The sequence below is a fragment of the Mustela nigripes genome, chromosome 12, assembly GCF_022355385.1.
Source record: "Mustela nigripes isolate SB6536 chromosome 12, MUSNIG.SB6536, whole genome shotgun sequence".
Taxonomy (NCBI): Eukaryota; Metazoa; Chordata; class Mammalia; order Carnivora; family Mustelidae; genus Mustela; species Mustela nigripes.
The window spans coordinates 62,324,724-62,346,313 of record NC_081568.1 but is presented as its reverse complement, the minus strand read 5'-3'; the positions used below and the strand labels follow the sequence as shown (position 1 = coordinate 62,346,313).

General features: G+C 39.4%; 1 protein-coding gene across 4 annotated transcripts in view; it reads right to left on the bottom strand.

The window, feature by feature from the left end:
- Positions 1-9,721: 9,721 nt before the first annotated feature.
- Positions 9,722-21,590, bottom strand: part of CPEB4 (cytoplasmic polyadenylation element binding protein 4) — a 62,617-nt gene continuing 50,748 nt past the window's right edge. For all 4 annotated transcript variants that reach the window (XM_059417380.1, XM_059417381.1, XM_059417382.1 and 1 more), the window contains 5 exons: positions 20,675-20,764; positions 20,159-20,277; positions 18,035-18,149; positions 16,597-16,778; positions 9,722-14,177 (listed from right to left, as the gene is read on the bottom strand). In XM_059417380.1, coding sequence (XP_059273363.1) covers positions 13,950-14,177; positions 16,597-16,778; positions 18,035-18,149; positions 20,159-20,277; positions 20,675-20,764 — 734 coding nt within the window. In that variant the 3' untranslated portion in view covers positions 9,722-13,949. The remainder of the gene's footprint in view (positions 14,178-16,596; positions 16,779-18,034; positions 18,150-20,158; positions 20,278-20,674; positions 20,765-21,590) is intronic.

Here is a 21,590-nt window from a genome sequence, read left to right as displayed (position 1 = left end):
TCTTTTCCACACCATCATGGCGATCCTAACTCAGTTCCCGTCCTCCCCCTGTGGCTGCTGAATCTTCAGCAGCTCTCCATCTACTTTAAAACCCAGAGCCTCTACTGTGGCTAACAGGCCTCTGCCTTCTCTGGCCCTTTGGCCTCTCTGAGCTCATGTCATGACCTCTTCCTCTTGTCACTGTCTAGCTGACCTGCTCTTCCTTTCCTAAATACGCCAAGCTTGGACCTGCCTCAGGACTCCTGCATGGGCTATTTTTTCTGCCCAAAGTACTTTTCCCTCAGATTTCACCATGGCTTTTTTTCCCTCATTCCTAGGGTCTCGACTTAAATCTCAACTGTCAGATATGTCTTTTCTAACCTCCCAATTAAAGTAGCCGCACTTCTAGTCTCACCAAATTATCCTGTTTTATTTTCCTCATAACTCTCAGAACACTTTGTTGTTTATATATGTGTTTTCTTGTTGATTATGTGATTTCTCCCTCCAAATGTGAATGACAACAGGACAGAGACTTCGCTGGCTTTGCCCCCACAATATGCCCAGAGCCCAGAACAATACAAACACTTGGATGAATGATTGAATGAACAAGAAACCCCTTCAATGTAATTCTCTTTTGCTGATTTCTACCTTTGGTTAACAGAGAGCAAGTTCACAATTCACATGAGTGGTTCTGTACATAATAAGAATGCATGATCTTTGTCAGAGGCTATCCCCCAGCAACTCCCTATGTTGGGAACTGGCATCATATTTTACCAGGGCTTGAAAGTCCAAAGGACTTACCCAAATTTCTCTCTCTCTCTCTCTCTCTCTCTCTCTCTCTCTCTCACACACACACACACACACACACACACACACGGTCTCAAATCCAGGTCGTTTCCAGGATGTTCATGACAAGAGGACAGAGACTTTACCTGTCCTGTCCCCACAGTATCCTCAGGATAAATAATGTGCAGATATTTGCTGAAGAAATGAGTGGATAAATGAATGAGCAAATTCTGGGATAAAAATATCTCTCTGGGACTAAAGGCACATCCTAAATAACAAGATTCCAGTCTCTCAACCCCATCTTGCTGGTCTGCTCTGGCATTGGGAGGATACTCTTCCCCTCCTGGCCCTGGGTCCTGGGTCCCAGCAGCTTCCAGTTCCGGAGATGCACTCTCAACCCAGTCCAGTTCTGCTTTCCCAGCCACTACGCTGCCCCTGTCCTCGGTACTCCAAGGTTTAAAAATCCCAGGTTTTCATGGGGACTAAGTTCTTGCTTCTCCTCGTGGTCTGAGAAGCAGCAGCATGGGGTTCCCCTGAGAGCTTGTTAGAAAGGTAGAGTCTCAGGACCCCAGATGCGCAGAATCAGACCCTGCATTGGAACAGTATCCCCAGATGAACTTGGCGCCCACGAGCACAGCAGGGCTCCCAGCTACTTTTATCTGGCATTCCGATCTCTATTCTACTTGTGAAATACCTGAGCCTTGGGGCCCCATTAGCTGTCAGCCTCCCCCCTTCCCTTTCTGAGGCACAGATCCTTTAGTGGCTGTTTTGAGAACAGGTCTAGGAAAGAGAACTAACATCTGGATCCTATGAGTCACTTGTTCAGTAAACATTTATTAAACACTTATGATGTGCACCACGCATGACTGGTCCTGAGGACCCAAATATGCCTAAGACAATATTTATCTCCTATACCCAGGAAAACCAGGTAAACAAATTATATATAATGCTAATTACACATTGTAAGAAGTACTAGTCAGAAGGACTGCTTCTGATAACAAAGTGTGATGCGGGGGTGGGGTGGGAGGGGGTGTTTTAGAAAGAATGACCCAGGAAGTTCTCAGACGTGATGTCTAAGCTAAGTCCTACAGGGCAAAAGGGGAGTTGAGCTGAAGCCTGAAGTCGGGGAAACAGGGCTGAGAATTTCTCACTGAGGAAACAATCTGGGGAGGGGGATAAAGACGCTGCCCTAGGAGAGGGGCTTTGTGTCAGAGGACAGAGAGGGCCACAGTGTGGCTGGAGGGCACAGTGGGGAGGAGGGCGGGGGGAGGGGGGATGGAGGCCAGGGCAGATACTGCAGGGCCTGTGGACTTGAGAAAACGGATGGAGATTTCTCTCCAGGGCCATGGGAGGGTGTTGGAGAGTTTGGCAAGGCAAGGGTTTGGCAAAGCCAGATTTATGTTCCACTCCAGCTAAGGACTGGCAAGCAGAGAGCACATGGCACAGCGTGGGGGCAGCTGGGGGAAGGAGAGGTGGGGTGACAGCAGGGAGGCTCTGCGGAGTCTGGGCAGGCCAGGGGCACTCCCCTGACTCGGTTCTCATCCCACTTCTGGGAGATGGGTATCACTGACTCCTCTGTACAGAGACAGTGAGTGTGGCATCTCAGGAAGAGAAGGGAAGGGACATTCCCAGGGATGCTGTGGCCTGCAGTGGCTGGATCTGGGACAACAATGGTGATGATGATAGTCTCCACAATGGCCTCATTGAAGCCTTATGGCAACCTGATGATGGAGATATTATTTTCTGCCCCTTCTGACTAGTGAGACAACGCATATTCAGAGGTTACCTAATGTAGCCAAATTCACTCGCTCAGGGGTGACAATGGGACATAAATCCTGGGGGCTCGCCCTAGAACTATGTCCCTAGCCCCAGAGACCCCTGATTTCAAAATCCAAGTCACCTCTTCTCTCTCTTGCCATGCCTGGGTCCACCTTTGCCTGCATTTTGCCATTTATAAAGGCAGAGGGGAAATAACCGAGAAACTAAAAAATCAGATTTCCTCGAAGGCAGTATAATTGAACTGTCAGCTGACAACCTCCAGGTTGAATCTCTAGCTCTTACCTCTCTCTTCCTGCTTCTTTGCCTAAAGAGATTCTCTGCTCATCTGAAACTCTGCAGAACTGAAACTGACCAGGGTTCCAGGGCACAGTCCCTGGGAGTTAGTGTTCAGATCAATAGCCCAGACACCTGACCCTCTGCTGCGGTGTATGGTCTCCCACTGTGGGAGGAATCCCATCCCCAAAGAGCAAGGGAGACAGCAAGAACAGGGCGCAGCCCAGGCAGGCACTTGGCCTGAAGCCTCCACACTTCCACCGTCACCATGGCAACTCTTACAGGCTGGATGGGGCAGAACCCAGAGAAGACATGGAGGGGAAATGACGTAGGATGGCAGCAGCAGAGGACTTCTGCCAGCCACACGCATGGTCACCCTGAAACCTGCTCCTGCCTCCAACCCAGCGCAGGGACCGGCACTTTGTGTCAGAGAACAGCAACAAGAATCGTTAGGATGCTCATAGTAATAGTTAACATATGCCAAGGGCACTAACTGCTATCAGAAACAGATTAAGACATGCACAGACCCCACTTCTGAAGGTCATGGAGCTGCGCCCTCCCTATTAACTCAGAGGGGAAAGTACTATAAAATAAGCATAATGAAAGCCAAAAAAAAAGATTCCAATTTTCTGCCATCGTGGGTGACTACTGCCATCATGGCAAAATTTCCTCATTCTGGGAAAGAGAGGAGACAGTGTGGAAGGTTCTGGCCCCAGCTGCTGGCTCTGTGTATGGAGGGAGAGCTACAGATTTCTGGCACAGAACTGTATTTGATAACTGAGTCCCACTCCCCCTCTCCTGTCCTTCCCATTCCCCCTACTGTCCACCTTCACCCGCCCTCATTCCCTGGACCCTGGGACACCCCTCAGGGAGGGCTACTGATTCTGACTTAAGTAGGACACCTTAGGGGACCAAATTTGAGTCCCCCATTGTATGTCTTCCAATTTTAGAATGTCGTGTTTGGTCTTTGTTAGACTTGAATTCTTTGGGTGGCAAAGAAAAAGGAAGTTGCTGACAACTGTATTTGACTGTGGCCTTATTATTTCCCTCAGAAGGGCATTTTGCTGCAAATCTATGTTCAAACATTCTAAGTTGGTTCTTCTAGGCTCTATAGCATCACATCTGATCAGGAGCAGCAGTCTGGGCTGCAGCAATGATCAAAGCTCTGCACTCTGGAGCTCCAGAACTCTAAAAATGGCAAATACTTCTCTTTCTCTTTCTATATATATATATATATATATATACACACACACACATATATATGTATGTAAATACATATATATTTATATAAAATCAGGAAATATGTATAAATATATATTCTCTGCAGAAATCTGTTTTAATGATTCTGACATCTCAGTCCAAAAGCAAAATATTCAAGTGCTGTTTAAAAATTCACCAGGAAAGTTCAGCAGTAAGAAAGTCTCTCCCTGCTCTTTTAGATTTCAGAAACTGCCTTTGCAAGATGACAGCGACTTTGCAGCGTCTCAAAGAATGAGATGCGTGAGGGAAGGCTTGATTTCTATACAAAGAACGTGTTCATTTATAGCTCTATAGGAAGAAATAAAACCCTTTCTCCCGGCTGGGATTTTCCTTGAATTCCAGCCCCCCCCCCTGCAAAAAATGGGATGTATAGATATATTAATATGTATGTCAATCTGTCAGTCTATCTGCCTACCTACCTACTGATCCACCCACCCATTCGTCCATCCATCTCGCTAGATATCCTTTCTTGGCACCCATGTGATTCGGTTGGTCGCACCACTCCTTGGTTCTCTCAATTTAGGAGATGACATAACTACCACACAAAAAAACAAAGAAAAGCTATCATGTTATTGTTGAAGCCATCCTCGTCAGACAAAATAAAGACAAATGATTTTTCAACTTGTAAAATGGTATCCTTTCAGTATAATGTCTTGGTAAAATTTTAATGAAATTCTTCTTTGGTTGGGTGGAAATTCAAACGGGCCAAGGTAAAATAGGACCTAATATCTGTGTGCCTAGGCTTCAATCCTGGATTTGCGGGTTAAACTTTCTGAAGTTTAGCCACCTGAAAGTGACCACGCTAAAGGCACCTATCACATGAAGTAGTGGGATGGTGGAGATAGAAACGAAACACCTCTAGTGAGCAAAATGGCTGGCACTTGGTAAACATGGTGTCCATGCCAGCTGTTTTGTCATTGTTCTTCTCCCTCCCAGAACTGCTTGTGGTTGTGGGATTTGATGGTTCATAGTACTAGAGAAAATCGTCCTTTTTATTTGTTTCCTGCTTTAGACTGATTTGTCTTTCACTGGTGGTCAAAGAGAAAAGATATGCATTAAGAAGTTCCTCAAAGTTTAAAGAAATGACACTTCCACTCCCTTGCCCCTACTCCTGGAATGATCGGTACACCAAGTCTGGCCGCTGAAACACAGACACGCACATAAGCCAAGCCAGCAGACAGACAAGATCCACAGAGGTAGGCAAAGCCATCCAGTCTTAATGATGGAAGAAGAGCTTCCATCTGGCCTTTCTACCTGGTCTCCACTACCCAACTCCATGACTTTGAGTGAATCCCTCAAGCAAGAGTCAGTTCTTTGGAAGCAAGTAGCCTCATGTTAGCACTCACAATCCAAACTCCCATTCTCTCCTGCAACTTTTGTTTCATCTTCCTGTCTCTATACTTTCAAACGTGATACCTAGCACCCAGATTCGTTTTAAGAATGAAGCTTCTGTTTTAAAAGTAAATAGAAGGGTTCCCCTTTCTCCACATCCTCTTCAACACATGTTGTTTCCTGTCTTGTTAATATTAGAGAGGGCATGTATTGCCTGGAGCACTGGGTGTGGTGCAAAAACAATGAAAACTGTTATGCTGAAAAAAATAAATTAATTAAAAAAAAAAGTAAATAGAAGGGGGCACCTAGGTGGCTCAAGTCAGTTAAGCATCTGCCTTTGGCTCAGGTCATTATCCCAGGGTCCTGAGACTGAGTTGGCCTCCCAGGGAGCCTGCCTCTCCTTCTGCCACTCCCCCTCCCTCTGCTCAGGAGCACTCTTTCTCAAATAAAAAAGCTCTTTAAAAAAAAAAAAAAAAAAAAAACAAAAACCAAACTGAAAAAAAAAAATCTGTCCATTGCTATTCCCCTGGCAGTGAGGTTTATAGAAAAAAAAAAAAAAATGTGGGGTTTGATGGGTGAGGACTAAATCCAGCCTTTACCACTTACTAGCTGTGTAACCTTGCAAGCCACCCAACTTTTCCCAGAGATCTGTATTCTGTTCAGTACCTCACGCGGGTGCTAACTATGCTAATGTATGTAACTGCCTGCCCAACCAAGGTGGTCACCAATGACTGGTTTCCTCTTCCAGAACCAAACCAAACTCTCAGGAGAGCTGAGAGTCACCTGATAGATGAAGCCATTCCATAACGCCATCCCCACCGCGGGCAGGTCTTCAGAATCCCATCTTCAACCAGTGGTTAAACACACAGCAGCTGCTTCCCTTTTCCCTCAACTGTGAGAGGTGAAGGACACCTCCATGCATTCAACTAAGGAGGCTCAGGTCCGTACTGGACCCTGCCTAGAACCTTCGTGCGGCTTCACAGATTTCTTTTTTTTTAAGTTTTTTTTTTAGATTTTTATTTATTTATTTATTTGACAGACAAATCACAAGTAGGCAGAGAGGCAGGCAGAGAGAGAGAGAGAGAGAGAGAGAGAGAGAGGAGGAGGCAGACTCCCTGCCAAGCAGAGAGCCCGACGAGGGGCTCGATCCCAGGACCCTGGGATCATGACCCCAGCCGAAGGCAGAGGCTTTAACCACTGAGCCACCCAGGTGCCCCGGCTTCACAGATTTTTAATACCCCCAGTTCTCATCTTGGGTAACTCATTTCAGAACAAATTTTAAATGCCCTGTGTTGCCCTTAGTAAAGGTTTGCAGCAAGGTGGGGGATGGAAGGGTCATCCCCTTCCACTGGGTGTGTTTGGTTCTTTTCTCTCTCTTTTGGTGTTGGAGGCAGGATGAGAGAGGAGCTGAAAATAATCGCTTTAGAATGGTGACATTTGCTTAATCACATTGACATTTTTTATGGTATCAAAGCCCCGCTTACTGAAATAGAACTCCAGTGAAGAGGATAAAGAAAGCTCAAGCTTGGCTTTTGCCATTTGTATTCACTGATTCACCACTTTCCAGGCCCCCATCTACCCACCAGCAGTGTTTCTCTGACACTTAATCACACTATACCTAATAGAACGCACTGGTGGCTGGCGCATGCACTGGATTTGAACGCCACTGTTCATTTTTAACTTCCTTCAGACAAACTGTACTTTTCCACCTCTGGTCACCACACTGAATCACAATATGATACTTGTCCCAGCCAGTCAACAATGACACCCAAACTGACTAGAAACAGACTCGAACTTAAAATATCCCAACAAGATTCAGGGATGCCAAAGCAAAATGTTCTTTAATAAGAGAGGCTGCATTGGTGCTGCTGAAGAATTCACAGTAGGGCACAAATGTTCATTTTCTGAATTCTTAGATTTATTCAAAGCCAGCAGTCCCTGTTCTCAGAGCATCAGCAGGGGTACAGGGGGACAATTTGCAAGGGAAAATTTTCCAAGGAGGGAAATGATATGTGTGATCAGAAAGATAGCATGTCATTGAAGGGCAAATTCAAACAAGTAGTTTGTCTGAAGGTGTACCTGGATTGGCCCTCATGAGAAATAAAGGCTGATCTGAGCCAGGGAATGGCACAATCCAAACAGCTTTGCAAGGTGATGGTTCATTCCGTAAAGCAATGTCTCTCTTCTAGAGCTGGGAGCAGAGGGAGGGGAATTATGGAGCTGAGCTGGAAATGGTGCAGGGGTTAGAAGCAAGGCAACTATGTCGAAACCCTGTAAAATTAAATGTAGACAATGACAACAGCCTTGGGTATGACTAGGGAGGGACAGGATCAAGAGCCCTTGTAGAACAAAAAACCAGAGAGAGATTCTCTGACTTCCTGACACCAGTAAACATACCAAAATGTAGAGCAATGTATCCCAAGTATGTCTCATGGGACCCACATTATCTGCAATCAGAGACTATGGGCAAAGTAATTTGGTGGTGGTAGGGGAAACACTTCAAACAAAGAAAAACAGATTTCTTCAACCTTTAAAAGCCTTAACGAGCTAGTTGCATATTTTGATTCTTTCTGAGCTTACTTAATGACAGAACTTTAATTTTTTTTCTCTGTTTCTTATAAAGGACCACATTAGTCCTCTGAAGATCACAATCTGTGAAATATTAAGAGTTTCTTGTTTCTCATTCCATCATTACATACTTCAAAAAAAAAAAAAGAATTACCCTTTAAATGTTTTTAATTTATTAACATCTTCACAGTTCTTAAATTTTAAAATCAGGAGTTTACTTTCCCCCACGACTTCTGACCACACATTAAGGGAATATTTATCAAACTTAAAAAAAAAAACCTCCTAAAAAAATGATTTTCCTTTTGAACTGAATGTTAATACAAAGCCATTACCAAAAGAGGTTATGAAATAACTCGATTGTTACGAATGGCTAAGAGTGGGGTGGAGAACTTTCCTTTTTAGGCAAGTTTGGGTGAACTACCAGGGAATAAGGAAACACAGCCTAGATGGCCTCTCACACCCTTTTCAGATTCACTGTTCTGTGATTTAAAATACCAAAGTAGTGTATCTACATATTATTTCAAGATTCAGTTGTTGCATCATTTACAGCTGATAAGCACTTGCTTAAAATAAATACTTCTAAAATAAAGAAACACAATCTACTCATGTGTGTGTGTGTGTGTGTGTATTTTCTCCTCAAATGCTTAAACGAACCCAGAATGCCAAGAGATGTTATAGAAGGTAGCAACCAAATGGCACCCACATGTCCAATGTCCCCGGGGCTTCCTTAGGGTCCGTCCACTGAATTCATGGGCTGCTGGTTCAGCCCTCAGGTACTCCCTACAGTTTACAGAGCTATATTAAGGAAAAAACAATTTAGAAGCAAAAGACCTCTACAGTCCATTGGTCTCAGGAGAACTGCTTCTTCCAGGCTTAAGAATACTATACTCAAGGTATGAAAGAACAGAAATCAAATCTGACAAAACAGAATATCCTCCATGTCATACTTTATGTCATAATAAATCATTAAGTTAAAGTTTGAAAATGCAGTTTAAAATGTAAATAATAATACATCACAGACCCGGTAGTCCACATAATGAATGGACCAAATCAAAGAAAACACTTTCAATTCTTGGGCTATAGAGATTATTATCCCAGAGGCCATACCCTATGTTAGCAACTGGCTCAAGTCAGTTAAGCACTGAAAGTCAATGGGTTGAAAATCAAGGCTTGATAACCATGATCCTCTTATACGATGGCCAAAAATCAAGGGTTGAAAGTCAAGACTTGCTAACCGTGATCCTCTTATACAATGGCCAAAAATCAAGGCTCTTCATTAGCAAAGACCACAAACTAAACCTCCAGATAGTGACCTTCTCTATGAAGATGCATGTTCCCTTACTTTTGCTGGACATCTGGACTTAAGCAGGTGACTTGGCCTTTAGCTTAGATCCTGACTGAGGCCTCACACACATGTACTGAAGGCTACAAAAAAAAAAAAAAAAGAAAGAAAAAAGAAAAAGAAAGAAAAGAAAAGATAAAAAAGAAAAAGAAAGAAAAAAGATTCTGCAGGGCAGTATGTGACTGAATAGTGCAGATCAAAGACAACAACCCACCAATACTTACAAACTTACGTAAACAATGCACACTTGCCACTAGTACTTAAATGACTGGACACCTTTTCATGTCAATTCGTTCTGCCTTGGCCCAAGAGTATACACCTAGTACTTTTTAAATGATACATTCCTAATCATGGAAGCATAATCTATTTATGTTCACAATAAAGAAGTATATTAAAAGAAAGCTGAGTTAAAAGTTTTATTCATTCAACATCTCACATTACAAATATTTAAAAATTATATGCATACTGGTATAAATAGTCATTTGCAAACTATTTAATAACATTAATTTTCCACTAGCACTTCAACAAATGAACTCTTTTAAAAAAGGAACTGTGTTATATAACTTAAGAGTAGAACATACAAAAATAGGAACTTAACGTGAAAATGACTTTAATAAAAAATGAATTACCCTTATTTAAAATGCTATAATAAATACTACAACCTCCCCATACACAGTAAAAACTATATGGAAATTCAGCCAAGTAGTACAATTAACTGACATACTTAAATAACTTTTCCTTCTGATAATATGAGCAATACACTGGGAAAAAAAACATTAGGGATTAGTAAAAACTAGACACCCACTTGCTAAAAGTTTCACTTCCAAAAAATATAACAAAAATCTGATGAAAATTATAAAAACTAATTATACTTTAAATTTTAAAAATATAAAAAATAAAACAGTTGAATACAATATTGTCCCAATTCTTACAATGCTATCAATCACAGTAGCTTTAAAATAAGATAATAAAATAAAGCAAATGACCAAAACCTCTTTTATTCCATTTTTAAAAATAATCTCAAATTTACATTAGTAGAAAGATTGATTTCTGATTCTTTTCTTTAGAAACACCAGCAAGAAAGAGGATTACTCTTAACAGTAGAAAATGACATTTTTAAATGTCTGCAATTAAAAACAAAGAATTACACTGCAAAGATCTTTCAAAAGTTTGAAATAAGTATTGCACATAACTTGAAGTTAACTTGCCACAATTCATCACATTCAAGTTTTAAATCACCTTTTAACAGAAGATTCAACTCTTCAAAACAAAAGGGGTGAATTATCAAGTCTTTCCAACAGCACTCTCATAAAATGCTAAATTCATTCACTGCAAGTTTTATTTTGCATTCTGCAGAGGTCTGTGTATGGAGAAGTATATATATTATACCAAAGCGTGGGGACCAGAAGGGGAAGGGAGAGGGTTCCTTTACATAGAAAATAATCAGAAACACTTTATTTTACATTGCAAAAATAACCATGTAATTACTCTGTAACTACATTGTAAGTACATGGCTGGTGCCATGCTAGTGCGCTAGAACTACATGCTTGGTAAATTGCAGTGATACTCTAAAGTCTGTAAACTAATTACATGTTAATTATGTTTTGAGTTACATGGTAACTCCCAACTACAATCCCATGTAATCTGAAGGACATGTAATCAATAAAGTTCAGAGTAATAGATAATAATTGTTTATGCCCTGTAAATTGAAGTGTAACCAAATAATCTGTAAACACGCTTGTCACACAATCACAAGTAAATATTAGTAGAATAACAATTTCTTACATTAGTCATGCATACTAACATTACACACCTGTCCCATGGCAGGCTATTTTTTTTTCTTTATATATAATTAAAAGAGCAGACATCTCTGAATCAAACACTTAACATCAATTTATTAATATTAAAAATGGCTAAACATTCACCAAGAATGTCTGCATTATGAATAATTTGAAAAACTTAGTAAGAAGCTGTAGACAATTTTGTTATTTTAAATTTCTACCCTATGCTTATGCATTTAATTTTTTTTTTTTTCTTTTTAGGAACTACAGTGTTATCTGTCATTTTCATGCGAATTTTTTTCATTAATTTGTGACTTTACATAAACTATTTCTTAAATTATAGGTACACCAATAGCTGGTGCTGGGGAAGGATGTTTAAGCAACATGCTTTCTCTTCTCTGCAGACTCTAAAATAGCATTGCCAGTGCACAACATTCATAATTTAAAATGTATGCAGAGCACTGAAATGTATAAAAAGCAGAATATAAGAAAATAAAATTTATTAAAATTATTTATATTAAAAAATGAAGTATATGAAGATCTCTCAGTAATAAAAGTACAAAAAGCTACTCTTTGCAATATGAAAAATTGAGGTATTGCATAAAGAGATATCCCGTCAGTGAAAAGTGTGCCTAAAAATGTTCACTGTTGGAAAAACAAGATATACAAAAGTAGTGCATAACAAATATACATTATGTGCATGACAAAATAAGTTAGCTACAAAAACACTGTACCGAAATTCAGCAGGTCATGTACAAAGGGAAAAATTATTATTCAAAGCTAGTTCTCAAACAGTGTTATTTCTTGTTAACTCATCACACCTGTTTACTGAGTAGGAACAGCACAATAGCACACCCCAAGCCACCTACAAGCATTTAAAAGAATAAAAAGAGGCAAATGAACATTTCAATTAGAATTATGTAGTTCAGGAGAAAAGAAAAAAAAGTCCCTGACCAGCTACACAAGAGCACCCTCCATTCGCATGACTGCTTTCAATATTTGCAGGGAATTCTTTAAAAGCAGCTCCCTATGTTTGACCATTAGACAGCATATGCCTCCATTTTGACCTTTGGAACTTAACAGGTATATACTTCATTAAAGCCTGTATTAAAAATAAAGGACTGCTTTTCCTAACGATAATCGGTAGGGGTCATCAGCCAGGTGGTTCCACCGTAGTGCTGGGGCAAGTCTTTGGTTTTGAAGGATCCAAGATGGTACTGTTAGGTAGCACAACTAGCAAGACTGACATTAGATTTTGATTTTTGTGTTTTTAACGTTTTGCACACTGGTAATAATCCTTTTAATGGTGGGTAGGGCATTTGATAAGAGAATGTCGATTAAAATAAAAGTTACTTCCATGACCAGGGCTTCAAGAGACTATTTTAAATTTACCCCTGAAGCATACTGCTCAACACATAATAACGCCTTTCAAAGCTAGAATTTTATTTATAATAAAGCATGCATTACTTGATGAAGTTGGCACTTCAAACACTGACTATGTCCCATGCTAAGTTCTGAAACGGTAATGTTATTTTATTTTATAGGAAGAGTAAGATAAACATACGTACCTTTGCACAGATTTACACAGTTACTTAGTTCAACAGTGCAAAACACTTTGCAACTACTTAACTTTTTTTTAACTTTTTTTTTTTTCATTTTCTATGTTACAACTAAATTACAGATACCCAAAGTAACTTTAAATCGAAAAGTAAGCCAATCAGCAGCCAATTTGTATATTGGTTTTCATTTTCCAGTTTTGGCTACAATTGTACTCTAACACAAAATCAAAAATTATATCCTTGAGGTATCTCTAGATCTGTTCTGTTTTGTCTCGTTTTTAACGTCAAAATGGAGAGCAAAGGCTGACACCTGATGAGTGTTAGTAAATTAGGATATAGAGTTCATATATAACATCAAAAATAAAATTTATACATTTGTTCTTCAGGAGAGGAAATGCTAGTTTTCCCACCAGTTGTCATTAATTCTAGCTTTGGTAGGTTTCCTGGGGCTGTGACCAGATAAAGAAGTTTAAAAATAAGTAAGTGCACTCCCCTCAGTAGTAAATTTACCCAATTTTTACATTCTAAAGTTTTTAAAATGGTTGAAAAGAAAATAAACCTAGCTCTGCCTACTTTACTATTTTTTTTTCTGATGCGGTAGTAACTCTGAGGCGTCATGAAATTCTATTCGGCCTCTAAACCCTTACAATTTGTTCTAATGCTGCTTCAATCTTGCTCATGCATTTGTGTTTGCTTTAACATGCTCTTTCCTGTTAATAATTGTTAACTTCCTCCACTGCTGTTAAATGAATAAAAAAGGGGGATGGAAAAAAGAGAGGAAAGGAAGGAAAGAAGGAAGGAAGGAAGGAAGGGAGGGAGGGAGGGAGGGGCAAAAGCACTTCTCTGGGGGAAAAACTGTCAGGACAGACTGATAGTGTTATTGGTGCATGGTTAATTTTAATAAAAGTATTCTTATATGTTATATTATTAACAATAATTTAATTAAAAACCCAAAATACTCTATTGTTTCATTTCTCTTTTAATATTTCTCTTTCTCCTCTAAGAAAATGTTACAGGAAGTTTGGATCCTCTTGGTCTCCAGCAAAACAAGAGAACAAAACTTCCATGCAACACGATGGCAATATGAAAAAGGAGTTCTTACATATTGTTTTCAGTGACACAAGAATCTACAAAACACCTATATTATAGGTCATTCTTTTCATTATACTATTGTTAAGTTACGGGCTGCTACAAAAGGACATGCCAGCATGAAGAGGTTGAGGAAGGGGTCAGAATTAACAGAAGAGTGCACTTATTCTGAGGCCTGAAAATGAGCACTGTAGTTACCCTTTAGTTCCAGCGGAATGAAATATGTCGCGGACGGTCACCGCCTTCCTTCACCAGGGGCTTGTGGAATTCCCTGCCAGCACGAGAATGAATAGCAGCCCAGCAATATTCACAGTAATACTGCAGACAGGTAACATTAGCACAGAAAAATGGAGCAAATTTTCCCCCACAACGGGCCCCCTGACATTCATCACACAGCTGATCATCCAAGACATATGGCTTAACTTCCACCTGCAATCAAAAAGAAAAGAAACAAGTTTACATTTTTTAGTGAATGGCCCAGGCAACTCTGACTATGGTGTGTACATTTCCATCTACTGTCCTAGTGAACATATGCCAGGGTGCTGCAAAACAAGAGTCAATAATTCTTTTATTGAAATTAAGATAATCCATCTTCTACGAACCTGGCAAGGCTTTCATGCCCATCATTTTACATTTCTGTCTAATTAAACAGCCACTTTTCAAAGGACAGTGGGATTCTACCAGAAATAAAAAAGAGAAGCCAACTGTTTAGAACATTATGAGATTAAACCCACATGTGATTATTTATAGACACAAACTGTCACTTTAACTAGTGGATCTGGATTTTTGTCATACGTGGAAATATAATTTAAACAAACCAACTAAGAGCTTCCCAGTTCCACAAAACAGCACTTCAATATTCACATCAGAGGGAAGATCTCCGGCTTCTGCGGCAGAAACTTCTAAGTTGTAATAAAGCCTGGGTCAGGGTTTCTATTTACAGTGTACATATCTTGGGTTATAATCACAAACTCAAAACTCTGAGAAAACAAGATGCAGCCATAGTATTCACAATCTAAAACCCTGCTCAGTTGTCAGTGAGAATGGTTGACTTTTATCTAAAAGTGAGAGGTGGATTTATAAAACTGGGTCTGTTCCAGTGTTCAGTAGGCCAACCTATCAATGGAGTCTCTCAAGCATTAAAAATAACCTGGCTATTAATTCACCAGTGAGAAAAGAGTTGGCTATTTTTAGTCTTGGAGAGGCTCATGGTTAAATTCCCTTATACCAGGTCATCACTACCTCTGGTGCCATCCAGCTCTTGTCAAGGAATCCTGACAAAGGTTAGCCGTGAACTAAAGAAGATGAGAGACATGAAGACAGGAAGAGCAGAGGAAACTAGAGCATCAGCCTTCTGGCCCCGAGGCCATTTTCTAACATGGAAGGAGTGGCAAGAACACTGGTCAAAGATCTGATCGCAGAGGAATACAAATGAAGTCTGCATTTCCAATAACTAACCTTACACTTCTGACACCTTTGTTGGGATGAAGCAGCGAGGCAGAAGACACTGCACATGTGGATGTAGATATTTTTTAGTGTGAACAAAAAACAAGTGGGCTTGTTTAATGTATTCTGCAACTTGTCTCGCCCTCTTCCTGTGTTTATAATAGAATCTAGACCTTTCTGTTTAAAGATTCACAATATACTATGATATCCACTATCATCTTATATTTTACACTGACACTGAAGTAGAATATACATGAAATGAAACATAAGCAATAAATGTAAACCACTATTGACTTGATAGTTTCTACATAATGAATTGAGAACAGCACAGTACAATCAATCAAAAAAGACTTTTTTGAGCACAATGCCTCAGAGTGTTGATATCAGTCAGTCCTAATGAAAGTGCCAGTCTCCCATGAAATAGGAAGCTGACACCAGAATATAAATCAATGTATTGCTTCTATCATCAAGAGGGTCTTTCTACGGGGAGGAAAAAAAAAAAAGTCAGCTGAACTAAACATTATGCTTACTAATGTAGCTGATTCACATTCTGGTGTAAATTCCTATCTTACCACAAGCTAGTAACCATTTGCTGCTGGCACACTTTGAGTAGTTTTGGTATAGGATACAGTTCTATCTATCAGAACATAAACTGAGGACAGAGACTTCTTGTCCTAGGGGCTAAAACATTTGCTGAATGCATGAAACGCGAAGATAAGAAATAATCTATGAATGCAAAGAAATAAGATGAATACAGAGTTTCAAAAACAGTACCTTAGAAAACAGAGGAGGATACTATCTCTGAGGTTTTCTTCAGCTTTTTAATTCAGAAGCTTAACCAACAAAGAGGAATTTAAAGTGCTAAAAATAATGCTAATTACTACCTAATTTCAGGTGGTAGAATACACTACAAATAAAAAGATGATTTCTTCTATTTAAACTGTTATAATGAAATATTTCAAAGATATGCAGCCCTACAAGTGAATTCATTCAGTGATTTGTTACCTAGTGCACTGGAAAAATAGGGCTTATTGAGGTATTCATGATTTTTAAAAAAAAAAAGTCAGGAGATCTCAAGGACATTGATGTTTGTACTTGATATAATGATATTTACTGAATGATTGACTAACCAAATAAATTAATGAATAGAGGTGCTAGTTTAGGAGATTAAATTGCCCCGAGTAAATTGATACAGTGTTGTGTTAGGCTACACAAAACACTAAGGGATAGAAAAAATTTGTAGGAATCCTTAGATGTATTACAAAGCACACACCTAATTGGTCATAGAGACATACTGTCAGCTGCTAATTTTACTGTCATATAAAATCCCCCCATTCCAATCTTGGTAATGACACACTGAGGGCCATTCCTAGAACTCCCCAAAATATAATCTAGGACTTACCCGTTTATCTATCTCTCCATGCTGCAGCTGAACAAAGCGGGCACTGATAGCAGCTATGTAACTCTGTTGATTAGAGAATGCGACTCGCCCAGCTCCTTTTGGGTATTTCAACTCAGGGTCGGTATCAATCCCAGCATAGCACACACCTCCATACAGACGATCCATTATCATGGCAAGCTCCACTAAATGAGATAGGAGCAAATAGGTTACTGAAATCAGGAAAATCCATCTAGTTCACCAAAGGTTTCATTTAAAGCAGTTCATCTGTATTCTGAACTCACGACCTTATAATAATTAATAAATCAATCATTAATCTTTTAAGTAAGGACAGGAACTCTACTGGATGTTTCACATATGTTCTTTTTTTTTTTTTTATTAACATATGATGTATTATTTGTTTCCAGGGTATAGGTCTCTGATTCAACAGTCTTACACAACTCCCAGCGCTCCCCATAGCACATACCCTCCCCAGTGTCCATCACCCACCCACCCCATCCGTCCCACCACGCCCCTCCAGCAACCCTCACATATGTTCTCTTTTAATTTTCACAACAACCCTAGGAAGTAGGTAATAATTTCCTGGGGAAATCGAGCCACAGATGGTTAAGTGATAGCGCTGGGCTTGGCACCCTGGTCTGTCTGCTTTATACCATGTTGCCACCATATATTTACGGTTAATAATATATTACTTAATATAAACAATCATGTGAACGCTAGAAAATGGATTTACAGACCTTGTCTGGAGGTCCTTCTAGTTGATTTCCTTCAAACCTTTGTTACCTTTCCCTAGAGTCTAGCTATTCACCAATTTTTTATGTTAAAACCTGAAATAATGAATGTATCATCTTCTCCAGAAATGTTACAATTTTAAACTGCATTCTTGTTCATTTTATGTTCTTTTTCTCACTTATACCAATAAGCCTCATTTTACTTTAAGTTTGGGATGAAATTTCACCTGTAAATACTACTCTAAAAAACACGATACACTGCTGCTAGAAAACCCTACTATATTCCAGAGCTCAGTAAAGAACTGGTAAGCAAATGAGGCCATGGGAAACAAACCCTAAAATTCTTGACATAAAATCTATTCTTGAAGGGTTTTTCCAGACGATGATGAGAGTGGTGCTCTCTAACACCACACAAAGCACTTGGCACCACTTTTTCCCACTTAATCCTCAGAACAACTCTATATGAAGCAGATACACTTACTACTCCATTTGACTGATGAGGAAATTGAAAATTAGAGGAAATAATTTGTCCAATATCACTCAACTTTTAACTGGGAGCAGAGCACATGAATTCAAACCCAGATACTTTGATTCTAGAACTCTCGCTCTTGGACATTAACTCAAATGCTTGTGGAGAATTTTTCTTAAAAACCTTTATAAGGTATTTCTTATGCTAAAAGGTGAAGAGGGTAGTTCTGTTTGTTTCTTACCAGCTCGTAATGGTCGAGGAACACCACCGACAAATATAGTTTTTCGTGGGTCAAGAGGCTGTGAACCATCCATCACGAAGTCACTGTCACTGAGATTCCAAGGCCGAATCTGTACCTAGAGAGCAGATAAACCTTAATGTCTCATTCTTAATGCAGACAGTTTATGAGGAAATAAGTTAAAAATTATTGTAGAGTATTTTATTCTAAGAGCAACAATAATCCACACCATTATAAATCAATAAAAATTAGAAGACTTACATATAGCATAGCCTAACCCTTCATCTCATTTTTTATTTTAAAGATTTTATTTATTTATTTGAGAGAGAGACAGTGATAGCATGAGTGAGGAGCAAGGAGAAGGTCAGAGGGAGAAGCAGACTCCCCATGGAGCTGGGAGCCCGATGTAGGACTCGATCCCAGGACTCTGGGACCATGACCTGAGCCGAAGGCAGTCGTCCAACCAACTGAGCCACCCAGGCGTCCCCCTTCATCTCATTTTTAAGAGCAAGTGATTTTTTTAAATGAACCATTTTTAAGTGAATGAAAGTTGAAAATTCAATTTTTATTATCTATTATAAGCTAAATCACTAATATGTCCTTAATTACTAGTAAGTTAATTAGCTGTTTCTCAAATTATTTGGGCTTCTATCCTACTCAATCCTCCAATATCCACATAATTTAAGTTATCACCGTATTTAATGCTGATCAGAATACAGTGCTAGGATTATGTGCCCAATCCTACAAGTGCAAACTACTCCTGATACTAATAAATCTGCTGCATTATTTCAAAAAGCATTTCAAAGTAAAAATTTTGATATCTACACTAAACTTATGATAAAACACTTCAATGTGTCCACTGCTTTAGTCAACCAAGAATCGTGTACCTTATTTTAATTGTTTGCATTTACTATTACAAATGCCCAAACCGAAGGCTACAGATGGGCTCGTAGTAGGATATTCTTAATATGCACAACAACAAAATCCTAAGCCAGAGGTCCCACACTCAAATACCTATGGCGACTGCAAGGGAACATAAACAGGTCAAATATAATTACCATCTAGGCCATGGGAACTCTGGGAAAAGCATTCCAGACTTAGACAATCCCAAGACACCAAGAGGAACTCCATTAATTATTGTGTGAGCTGAACCCACAGGCACCTCCATTCTGAACTGTACCCCATTACTAGATCTGGCTGAGTGATAATAAATTGTTGATTTGTCAGATTTGAAAAAACAGGCTGGTTGCTACTATTCCTAAAGACTAAATTTTATGATAAAGAAAAACATTTTTGGGGACGCCTGGGTGGCTCAGTTGGTTGGGCAGCTGCCTTCGGCTCAGGTCATGGTCCCAGAGTCCCGCATCCGGCTCCTTGCTCCGCAGGGAGCCTGCTTCTCCCTCTGCCTCTGCCTTCCACTCTGTCTGCCTGTGCTCGCTCTCGCTCTCTCTAACAAATAAATAAATAAAATCTTAAAAAAAAAAAAAAAGAAAAACATTTTTGGGGCGCCTGGGTGGCTCAGTAGCCTTTGGCTCAGGTCATGATCCCAGGGTCCTGGGATCGAGCCCCGCACTGGGCTCACTGCTCAGCAGGGAGCCTGCTTCCTCCTCTCTCTCTCTGCCTGCCTCTCTGCCTACTTGTGATCTCTGTCAAATAAATAAAATCTTTAAAAAAAAAAAAACTTTTTCAAGAATAAAAAAGAGTATGCCATGTACATTTCTGTATATGCATAATTCACTTTATTTTGGGAGAGTACCAAGTGCAAAAAGTTAAGGATAGTTATTGGGTAAGATCTTGATCAAAGAGAAGAAGAAGACAAACAAATATCTATTTGTGATTTGGGGGTTCTATTATTCAAGGAAATTCAGCTACTTTATCAAATGCGTTATCAAGTTAAATTTTTTAATGGTAAAGACTTACCAATATCTTAATTAACCAAAAAATTCAAAGTAAGATAATGTGTGTAAATAACATAGAATGTCAATGTTAGGTTGACAACAATAGCAGTTTGTAAGTAGGTTACGAACATGTCAATTAAAAGATACATCAAGATGTCTGTGGGTTTTCAAACAAAGCAGAGATGACAGCAAAAAACAAAAAGCTATTTTCATGTTAGACAGCACTCACTGGCTTATCTTTGATAGTGGGACTTGACACACACAGGTAGAGTTTTCCATCTTCTTCAATACATGCATCAATCAGAGCCTGAACAGAGCTTTCATCTTGAAAGAGCAGGAATGCATAGCCTGATAAAAAGGAGAAAAAAAGGCTTATTTGTTCCCTAATTTTTTTTTTAATTCTTCAACAGAAAGGAAGTATATAAGCTGAAACTAAGGAAGTATATAAGCTGAAACTAAGGGAAAGAGTAAAAAAAGGTTAAGAAAACTTACATCTTCCTACCTGATGTAGGAATAATGTTGATAGGATCAACATTAAGTTCAGTTTGGTATCTTGGAACATCTTTTGAAGTCAAATTAAATTTGAACCAAAAGTATGTATTAGGTATAAATTTCAAGGGCACATTTGGGAAAATATAAGTTTAACAATGAAAAATCTTACAGCGAAAGTAAACATTTATGAAAAGGCTAAACACTAAACAATATCAGGACACACTGTACATGTATATTGAATCATGAGGATTACCTTTAGGAGGAAAATAGGATTTGCTCTCTGCTTTATGAGGCCAATCCACAATCAAAGGGCCAAAGCGACGAAAACTAGCTGTGATCTCATCTAACGAACAACAAAGCAAAGCAAAAAAAATAAATAAATTTAAATATTTTTATAATCATTTTGGAAAGTAGTTTAGAAAAAACAGTTTCAAAACCACTATTTACAAGAGTAATATAAAGAACTCCTAAATCCCTTTCACCGAGATCCCCCAACTATTACTATTTTACACACTGGCCGGCCTTCCCCTTCTTCCTTCTTTCTTGCCCTTCTTTCTATCTCTATGCATGCATGAATCAACCTACCTATCTACCTATCATTTTTTTTTTCTTACATGACACTCTATAATCCAGAAATACAACCACTGGCACCTGCTCAAAGCAAGATCACTTCCTCATACACTATCATGTAACCCTCCCAATCAGGAAACCAGTATTCATACACTATTACCCCCCAATTCACAGACTCTATCCAAATTTCAAACTATCCCAACAGTATCTCTTTCTCCTTTCTCAATCAGAATCCTATCCAGAACACATGATACACTTAGATGTTCTGTCCCTAAGGTATCCGTATTCTTCGGTTTTGGAACAGCCTCTCATTTTTTCCTATCTTTTGTATCTTTGACAGTCCTAAAAGTATAGAGACCATTCATTCCGTAGGACAACTCCCAGCCTGTACCATTTCCTCATGACCGGATTCATGAGTAGACTATAGGAAAAATAAATTTCCGAAGAACTTCTGGAAGGAGTAGGTAAGCATGTATAGATAGGACCTGGGAGGAGGGAAGGACAGAGGAAAAGAAGAGATCGTAATGTGTTCAAGTCCCAAGATGGTAGAACTGTTTGTCTCTCCTCCAGATTGTGAAACAGTACAGTCTGCTCTGCTC